This window comes from Polypterus senegalus, chromosome 4, assembly GCF_016835505.1.
Source record: "Polypterus senegalus isolate Bchr_013 chromosome 4, ASM1683550v1, whole genome shotgun sequence".
Lineage (NCBI taxonomy): Eukaryota > Metazoa > Chordata > Cladistia > Polypteriformes > Polypteridae > Polypterus > Polypterus senegalus.
This window is the reverse complement of record NC_053157.1, coordinates 16,352,022-16,362,508: the sequence shown is the minus strand read 5'-3', so window position 1 is coordinate 16,362,508 and position 10,487 is coordinate 16,352,022. Positions and strand designations below refer to the sequence as shown.

General features: G+C 42.2%; 1 protein-coding gene across 1 annotated transcript in view; it reads left to right on the top strand.

The window, feature by feature from the left end:
- The first annotated feature begins 7,237 nt into the window (after positions 1 to 7,237).
- ctso (cathepsin O) overlaps positions 7,238 to 10,487 on the top strand; it is a 55,792-nt gene continuing 52,542 nt past the window's right edge. The window contains exon 1 of the mRNA XM_039750295.1: positions 7,238 to 7,597. Within this exon, the coding sequence (XP_039606229.1) occupies positions 7,349 to 7,597 (249 nt within the window). The 5' untranslated portion in view covers positions 7,238 to 7,348. The remainder of the gene's footprint in view (positions 7,598 to 10,487) is intronic.

Below are 10,487 nucleotides of genomic sequence, written 5' to 3'. Positions count from 1 at the left end.
GACATTGTTGCAGTGGGAGAAGAAGGCTTTTGCAACGGGCAGCTTCCGAGATGCGCCACAAAGTGGAAGACCATCCACAAGGCATTAAATGTGTGCAGATGTGGCAGAGTCTGTCCAACGATCCCCAATGAAATCCACTCGTAAACGTACTGCTGAGATGGGAATAGCGGAATCGACAATGCGAAAACACATCAAACAGGACTTGCAAATGAAATGTTGGGGTCCATTGCACATTAACGAGTTATCAGATGCCGACTTGGACAGACGTCAGGAAGCTTGTGATCTGATGCTGCACCAATTTCCAACAAATGCTGAGAAGGAAAAGGTTATGTTCTCTGACGAGTGCGCGATTTATCGCAGCTCCCGCAATCGAAACGTGTTTTCAAAATCCTCCAAAAAGTAGGGGTATACGGACTTTGTGCGTACCCTGTATATAAAAGCCAAATACAGTGGAACCTCGAGATACGAACAGCTCTGTATACAAGAAATTCAAGATACGAGGAAAGTATGAGTGAAAAATTCGGATCTAAATACGAGCATTGGCTCGCGTAACGAGCCACGAGCCAGTCTGTGGTTATGCGTGACGCGTTTCCCGATCCACCTCGACTCGGGGATTCATCCAAGATGACACTGCCAGCCCATCAGCTCACTTAGTGTTCCTTGTTCTCCCGTAGCGTGAGGATCTACGCGTTTGTGCGTTTGTGATTTCATTGTTTCGCTGTAAGCGTATCCAAAAATATTGCGGACATGCAGACGGAGAATAGGTGACGATTGCCCTCAAGAGGAGTACTAGGGTGTTGTACCGTGTTAGCCATTATGAATGTAGAGAAAAGCCAAGCAAAATGACACCTTTTATTGGCTAACTAAAAAGATTACAATATGCAAGCTTTGATTACATCTTGCCTGAAGAAGGGGCCTGAGTTGCCTCGAAAGCTTGCATATTGTAATCTTTTTAGTTAGCCAATAAAAGGTGTCATTTTGCGTGGCTTTTCTCTACCCTCAAGAGGAGAGAGAGAAAGAGAGAGAGAGAGAGAGAGAGTGAGATACGGAGGGAGGGAGAGAGAGAGAGAGAGAGAAGCAAGCGAGCAAGAGAGATAAGGAGAGAGAGACGCGCACGAGGGAGAAGAACCATCAGCTCAGTTATGATCACATGACGCTCAGCAGACAAAGTGTATCCATACTACTCGTATTGCAAGACATCGCTCGTTTTATCAAGTCAAAATTAATTAAAAAATTTAGCTCGTCTTGCAAAACACTCGTAAACCAAGTTACTCGCAAACCGAGGTGCCACTTGTATAAATTATTTATCAGTGTCATTTGTTAGGAAAATTGATTTTTATGTTGATATTTTTAAGGGTGGGGAACGGATTAACTGGATTTCCATTATTTTCAATGAGGAAGTTTGTTCTAGATACGAGAAATTCGCTAAACAAGGTCAGTGCTGGAACGAATTAAACTCGTATCTCAAGGTTCCACTGTACCACTGACGCACTAATCACAATATCTCCAGAACCTTAGGACTTAGGACTTGAAATTTGGAATGTGGGTTACCCTTGGCCTATAGGTGCTCGCTAAGAAACGGTTTTAAAAATTTCGTGGTCCAAGCATGTTCTGTCTGTATGTCTGTCCACTTTTCGTGAGAGAATAACTTAACAGATTTAGATGTTTGTTTTCTATAATTTGCTTGAACTTTCCGGTTGATTTTGTGACTTCTCTCATCATGCTAATTACCATAGTTCACTTGCGGTACCGATGTATTTATGCAAATCCAACAGAGTGTCTGTGGGCCAAAAGCAGGGGGGGGCGGGGCCTTCCTCATTCACTCACCAGCCTCTATTCAAGTTAGTCTACGTCTCGCCACGTGTTGGAGTGCACCGTGCCTCCACTGAGCTAGCGATACCTGTTTGTTCAACAGACAGTACTAGCAAAATACCCGCACTTCGCAGTGGAGAAGTAGTTTGTTAAAGAAGTTATGAAAAAGAAAAGGAAACGTTTTAAAAATAACGTAATATGATTGTCAATGTAATTGTTTTGTCACTGTTATGAGTGTTGCTGTCATCAAGGATTTGACTATCATTATTTCTTTCAATCAGGTTCGTATTTGGAGGACGTGTTGTGTTCAAGTTACATTCTGCATTTGTCAACCATTGTAAAGATATAACAGGTTTCATTGATAACTTTGTGTTCACATTGTCAGAGTTGAAACATTCATAAAATCTAAGTGTCCACTACCCAAATTGCCACCTGTGAATCTAAGATGTTTAACAGGCATTCCCGGTTGTCCAAATTTGTAAAAATATTTCCCCATTTCTATACACTTGAAAGCGACAACAAAACAATTCCACGGCAGCTATCAGTTCACATGCAGAACCATAGGTTGAGAGCTTAAACATTTCATTGCTGTAATGGTCCTGTGTAGTATAGTTGTCTCCTGTACCGTCATCAGTCCACACCTTGAACCTGTCCCAGTTATTTACTACATGAGACACAAGGCTGAGACTGATATGGCCATGCAATAAGTAAGAGAGAGAATGGAAGAGGCAGGTGCAATCTCAGGGCATGGAAACCACTGCATGGGAACGGGTCTGTGAAATTGTGATCGACTGTGATCACCGGAACAGACATGTTGTTCGGGGTAAACTTACACACGTTGAGAAAGAAAGTACGACGGAAGGCAACAAGCGGTGGAGCAGGGAATGAAAAGCAGAAGTCAGCACCACCAGCAAGTAAGGAAGCCCAACAATGACAGCCTTGAAGCGGTGGAGTAAATGAGAAGGGAGCAGTGAGCATTACGAACAGCTGAGGAAAGTAAGGAAGTGAGTGAGGAGGCACATGAGGATGACATGGGATGTCATTAATGTATATAGGCAGGGAGCCAACCACGTTATAGGTGCGCACACAGCAGCCATGCGGAAAAAGGAAAGGGGACCGGGGGTGGCCCTTGTCCGTCTCTGCCAGGAAATAAATCCTCTGTTAATGGAAATAAGGAATAAAACCGCCAAAAGGAGAGGTCAGTTGCAAAAGTTCCTTATGCCATAATGGTGAGAACCGCCAAAAAGAAGATGTTATTTTTAAAAGTTTGTTATGGGGCACGGGCGAGAAATGAAACATACTTAACGTTTGTAACTAAAGTGTTGCAACAGGACATGAAACATACCTAACTGTTGTAAGTACACTTCAAGGAATGAGCACACAAAATTTCAGCTTCCCACCTATATAGAAAGAGGGAGAATTAGTGATGAGCCAGTGAGGGCTTTGACAGATAAAGGTTTGGGGCAGCCACCCGTATAATATGGTATCCCGGCTGCAAAAGTCGTTTTTATCGAATAATCAGCACTGAAGTGCATACAACTGAGTCCAGAACAAGACTGAGGAAAAAGGGGAAAAGGGTAGGCTTTTAAAGGGGAAGAGAGGAAGTGAGGTCATAAGGATCGAGCCCATGTTCTTCAATCATTGGATAGAGCCCGGACGTGACATCACAGGGGCCGGAGCTGGTAAGGTCTACTTCCATTGGCTCAGTCCTGGAAGTGACGTCAAGAAAGCCAGGTGTAATCTCCCGGGAATGACCTACAGGAAAGGGAGAAAAAGAGTCAGTGCACTCTGCCACATCCCAGCATGCCTCAGAACCGCCAACACTCAAGTCCTTTAGCTGCCTCCCATGCGCACGTGTGTGACAATATATATATATATATGTATATATATATATATTAAACTGTGCTGTGCAGGTGGAAAACGAGGAAAGGTGTTCCTCACGTGGAAAATAAATAAATAATAGCGTGTGTGTGCTGAACTTGTGTCCTGCAATTGTCTGTGTTGTGTTTGGGTGGCAGGAGCGCCCTCCGCAGGCCACAACCGGTACATGTGTGCCTCTCAAATGATGTCCAGTCATTTCACTTTTCCACAGGTGGACTCCAATCAAGATCTTGACACGTCTCAAGACAAATTAATGCCAACAGGACGAGACTGAGCACAACAAAGGGTCTGAATACTTGTATGAAGGAGAGAACTCAGGTGTTGATTTTTAATACATTTTCAAACCTTACTGAAAACATGTCAACATTTGGTCATTATGGGTTATTGGTGGCTGGCTGATGGGCAAAAAAAGCCAATGTATCCATTTAAAATGAAATCTACAATGCAATAAAGTGTACAGAAATTGAAAAATTCTGAATACTTTCTGAATTCAGTGTATTTTTGTATTGGAATAGAATACCACCTTTGCCAACTGGAGCAGTATAGTGCCCCAAACTGGCAAAGCATTCCCATTAAATTATCTGCGCTCACTTCATACCAGCAGGAACTGCTCTAAATGTGTCAGCCAGTGTCTATTTTTGTGTATGCTCTAATAATGAGTGATGATGCTTTTCCTGACTTTCCACTGTGTAACCATTTTATTCTCATTTGCTGACTTGGCATCTCCACAAGAATCCCAGGTGGGGAATCTGTCAGACCTGGTGGCTCAAATCCGAGGACGTTCAACAGACGTGTTATGCAGAACAAGCGTGTAATAATGAGCCTCACCAGATCTCCCTGTGCTACAACTTTTAACACTTTATACATCCTTGCTAATTTGTCTAAAAAGAATGTGTGCTATTGGGCAAAACAGATGCCAGGAGGCATTGCTCAAGAATATTAAATAACTCCTTTAGGTCCACTTACTGCTAACTGCTGAAGACATAATTGTCAATGTTAGTTTCAAGCTGAAATGAGCTGAGAGGATGCAGCAACTGGCAGGTAAAGAAGAATGAAAAGAGTTGTCAAAAACTGTCTAGGGGGGTTGAGAGTGAGCAGTGAGTCTATATTAACACCCAGAAAATGATATGTAGTTCAGAAGGTGAATGCTGCTAAACAGAGAATGGCTCCAGAAAGGGCACACTGAGGGTCTTCAGCCTGAACTGTGAGCGACATACTTAATGGTACAGCACAGTACACACAGGGCCTGTTCAAGCCCATCGCGTCACTCCTTGTATGATTTTTGAGCTATATGGATACTTATTTGCATAGCAGATGTTTCTATCCAAAGTGGCTTACAAAAGAGGTCAACATAATCAAGTAACCATCACTTCTGGAGACTGTGGACAAGTGTTGCAGGACAAGGAGACAAAATTCATCATCACAAGTGAAGAGCTCAGAAAAAAATAGATAGATAGATAGATAGATGCTCCTCCACATCGAGAGGAGTCAGATGAGGTGGCTCGGGCATCTGATCAGGATGCCTCCTGGACGCCTCCCTGGTGAGGTGTTCCGGGCACGTCCAACTGGGAGGAGGCCCCGGGGAAGACCCAGGATACGCTGGAGGGACTATGTCTCCCAGCTGGCCTGGGAACGCCTTGGGATTCTCCCGGAAGAGCTGGAAGAAGTGGCCGGGGAGAGGGAAGTCTGGGCCTCTCTGCTTAAGCTGCTGCCCCCGCGACCCGACCTCGGATAAGCGGAAGAGGATGGATGGATGGATGGATAGATAGATACTTTATTAATCCCAAGGGGAAATTCACATACTCCAGCAGCAGCATACTGATAAAGAAAAAACAATACTAAATTAAAGAGTGATAAAAATAAATGCAGGTATAACAGAGAATAACTTTGTATAATGTTAATGTTTACCCCAAACGGGTGGAACTGAACAGTCGCATAGTGTGGGGGAGGAATGAACTCCTCAGTCTGTCAGTGGAGCAGGACGGTGACAGCAGTCTGTCGCTGAAGCTGATCCTGTTCAGTGGATTCTCCATGACTGACTGGAGTCTGCTCAGCGCCCGTCGCTCTGCCACGGATGTCAAACTGTCCAGCTCCATGCCTACAATAGAGCCTGCCTTCCTCACCATTTTGTCCAGGCGTGAGGCATCCTTCTTCTTTATGCTGCCTCCCCAGCACACCACCGCGTAGAAGAGGGCACTCGCCACAACCGTCTGCTAGAACATCTGCAACATCTTGTTGGAGGACGCCAGCCTTCTAAGGAAGTATAGTCGGCTCTGTCCTCTCTTGCACAGAGCATCAGTATTGGCAGTCCAGTCCAATTTATCATCCAGCTGCACTACCAGGTATTTATAGGTCTGTACCCTCTACACACAGTCACCTCTGATGATCACGGGGTCTAGGAGGGGCCTGGGTCTCCTAAAATCCACCACCAGCTCCTTGGTTTTGCTGGTGTTCAGGTGTAAGTGGTTTGAGTCGCACCATTTAACAAAGTCCTTGATTAGGTTCCTATACTCCTCCTCCTGCCCACTCCTGATGCAGCCCACGATAGCAGTGTCGTCAGCAAACTTTTGCATGTGGCAGGACTCCAAGTTGTATTAGAAGTCTGATGTATATAGGCTGAACAGGACCGGAGAAAGCACAGTCCCCTGAATGACCATCTTCAACATCCAGCACTTCTGGGTGTGCCAGAGGTGCTGCCAAACAGGGCTCAGTAAATGTCCAGACGCCCCCTAGCGGTGGCCAAGTGCCCCAGCAGGGTTCAGATTCCATGCTCCAAACCCATGGCCCTGCTGCAAGCCAGGGGGGCTGTCCCCTCTATAGTTCAAGGGGAGATAATGTCCTGAAAAAGCTCTCTCCCCCATCCGCCACAATATACAATACAATTTATTTTTATATAGCCAAAAATCATATATTAGAGTATATACTTATACACACCAAACCCTTTGCAGAGTTTTGGAAAATGTATTTAAAAGAAATCTATAACAATGAACTTATAAGTAAAATGTTTCCAGACGTAAATATTAATTGCACATTTTTTAATTAATAACCGGTCCAACGCCTGTTTTGTTCAATATCCTGACTCCAGAAACCTATAAAAAGAAATGTCTACTTGGGTTGCACAGAAATTGGGCTTATTATTTTTTTCGTCATTTAAGGGTACGATTTTCTTTTATGAGAACACATTTATTGATTATACTATTTTATTTCTGATCAGTTTTTAAATATTATTTGGGGGATACTTTACTGGTCAATGTATTTAACCCTTTCCTTATTACTGACTGTCTGGTATATGTAAAGTCTCTTGAGTTAATTAAAAGCCGCAAAGCTCCTAAGTTCTTAAAGCTTTCAAATATTACTTAATGATTTCTACCGTCACAGCATTATTGTTTTTTTTTTTTTATTTTCTTAATACCAGACATCTATCTTTGAACGCATTTGCATCGTTATATGTACTGACGCGGACATGCTCTCTCGCATTTGCTTTCAGCTGTCGCACAGCGGCGGACGCGACAAGGCACAATGTTGAAAGTGAAGCTCCCGGATGTAAATTAAGCACAAAAAGGAACTGAAAGTCTTCACGTGATCGAGTACGTGAATGGCAGTGAGCCGTCTTTTGATTTTCTGCCTTGAGATATAATCGTATAAATATGACACTATGAGCGCTCTATTAAGATGGACTGCTCGTTCGACACTCACGACTAGCGGGGCACTGGCACTGGCACTGCTTTGTGTTTCACTGGTTGCCCCGATACCGGAGACGATCAAAGTCGATCAGCAGCCTGTTCATCCCCTTTCTTCTCTCGCTACGGAGTCGGATGATGCTTACAACACGTTTCAGGAACTTTACAATCGTAGTTACGAGCCGGGAACGAATCAATTTTCACGCAGGTTAAAAGCATTTCAGGTACGTGGAACAAACTACACCGGCCGCCGGTAAGGTAACTAACATCAGTTGAACATATCTGGAAGTAACACAATCAAAAATGAAAGCGGGCTTTGCTATTCGAGCAAGTGATTTAAAAAAAAGGGAATTTTTGCCGGGGCGGGTGGTGTCTATTCAAATTACAAGAAAGGGGCGGTGTTATGTAAATTAATCATATCAGTTTCGGTTGCTTGATTCTATGCAGGGTTGTCAGATCAGGGCTTACAATGGGGGAGAAGTTAATGGGAGAAAATTGTAATGTGGGTTTGAAATTAAAATGTGAAGTGGGGATATGGACAGTGCTATAGCCAAAAGGGCTGGGAAATGTTTTCAAGGAGTGGTTTATGTTGTGGGGGAAATTATGTGTTAGGGAGAAGATCCTTAGAAAAAGTTTGTCTGTGACAAGGAAGTGGAGAGACCATGTAGAGAAAATGTCATTTCTACATGGTGAGACCGCAAAACAAAACTGCAAAATGTTTAGTTTGATCATGTTTGAATTGTTTAATTTATAATTTTAAACTGTGGAGCAGAGGGGTAAATTAAAAAAAATGTCTTTTTCCCAAACATTATGGAGAGGAGAAGTTGGGATCGTGCGCTGATGGCGCATTGCTGCACCCACCAGACGACGAACCACCTGGATTGGGACCCAAGTGCAGCGGGTGACACCTCAGCACTACACTGGAACAGTGTGTGGTCTTTTTTTTCGGTAGTGCAAATCCTGCCAGCAACCACCAAGATTTCCCTGGAATGCAGCGGAGGGCACTGTAAATAATTGCCATTTGTGATGGGAACTCAGCGTTAAACGCAGTACAGATCTAAAAGTTATAGGGGTATTTTTTACTACTTAAATGGTTACTGTTGCATTTCTAATTTTTTTTGGCATATGAATGAAACTTTTATTGAATATAATATTTCGAAATAAGCACTATCTTGAGTTATTTCATTTTAAAATTAAATTGTTCATATCAGAGCACAAAACATTGCCTTGACATGTTTAGAGTGGTATTTCCTATGAGAGATTTATATCTAGTAAGTTCATTAAACTTTAATATAATTCACTGAGCATTCACTGTTTTTTCTGGCGAGGTTATGGATTTCCTTCCCTGGAGGGCAGCAGCTGTTAATTGACCTTCAACATGCGCATAATGCCCTCGCCTCACTCTCGCCTCCTGGTACTCGGCCGCTTTGACTGTTTTATGAATGCTATCCCAGCACTGTTTAATTGTTCTACAGGATAAAGGCTGTCTACATTGTCTGTTTTCATTTTGTTCTTTTTTGTACTGTACATATTAGTGCTCTGGTGTTGTAGCGTGTTAGCCATTATGGATGTGGTGAGAAGTTAAGCAAAGTGACACCTTGTATTGGCAAACTAAAAAGATTACAATATGCAAGCTTTCGAGGCAACTCGGGCCCCTTCTTCAGGCAAAATGTAATGTCTTGCCTGAAGAGTCAGCCTGAGTTGCCACAATAGCACACGCTTCTCTGGGTATGTATGTGCATATTTTTGTATACTAGGGGACTTTGCCCTTTGCTCGCTTTGCTCGCCATAACCCCATGCTTGCTCTACGAGCTAGCCTCTTTGCGGTTTTGCCGCTCGTGTTTGGGGATGCAGATGTACAATTTACTAACTATTTTACATTACGAGTAAATAATCATATTAAAAAATATTAAAACGTAATAATTTGAATGTAAATTATGTTTCATGTTGCGTTCAAGTTATTCATTGCGTAATACGATTTTGCTCTGTTTGGCTTTGAAATTAATATGCAAAAACTTTTTAAACTTGCACTTTTATTGTAAAACAATTTTTTTTAATTAAATTTTCGTCAATATCGCATTGACTTGTGATTCTGTGTTTGGACTTTCATTGTGACAACGCAACGTATAACTGCCCATGATTGAATTTTGTTTCTTTCTCTCTATTAAATAAAATTACTTTTTTGAATGTTTGGCTCTAAGATTTGTAAATTGTCTTTGCCAAAGCTATCCCAACGGGAAACTGTTAACATTTTAATATGAATGTCATATCAAGATCTCCTTTGGTGTCTAATGTTATCCCCTGAAGATGTACTACGTTACCTTTCTTAGATACAGTACATCCTTCTTTCTACAGTAATTCGTGCGGAGGAAGACCAGACGGTGTTAACAGTTGTAGATATTCTTCGTGATATTGTAAGTTGATGTTTTCATCTTCCGCACGATCACCACCAACTGTTTCAGCAGAGTCTATTGATTCGCATTTAGCCAATTTGCCGTGTAACCGATTGACATTTTTGGTGTTAATTTGTTTGACTTCATCGTTTCTCGGTGCTAGGATTGCCTGTGTACTCATTTTTACTACTGATAACCCTTTGTGATGAAATGTCTTGTCTCGTCAGAGCAAGAACATTGTCTGTCAAAAGCATTCACACGAATGAGAGGTAACAGTACCATGTGCGTGGTTTTCTATGGTTGAGACGAGGGAGTGACTTGAAAACATCTCATGGACAAAGTCTTGACTTGGGACATGAAAAATTCTTCCAAAATCAAAATCTCCTTTGGTGTCTAATGTTATCTCCTGAAGATGTACTACATTACCTTTCTTAGATACAGTACATCCTTCTTTCTACAGTAATTCATGCGGAGGAAGATCAGACAGTGTTAACAGTTGTAGATATTCGATCAATATATATATATTATATATAAGTATGTGTATATATATATATATATATATATATATATATATATATATATATATATATATATGTGTTGTGGCAGTAGGCTAGTGCTCCCTTGAACCCTCAGGTATAACTCCAGAAACCGGGTAAAAGTCCAAGACTCTTTATTTTCCTCTATCACAAATGTGCACCAAGCACCCTCCACACTACTCATA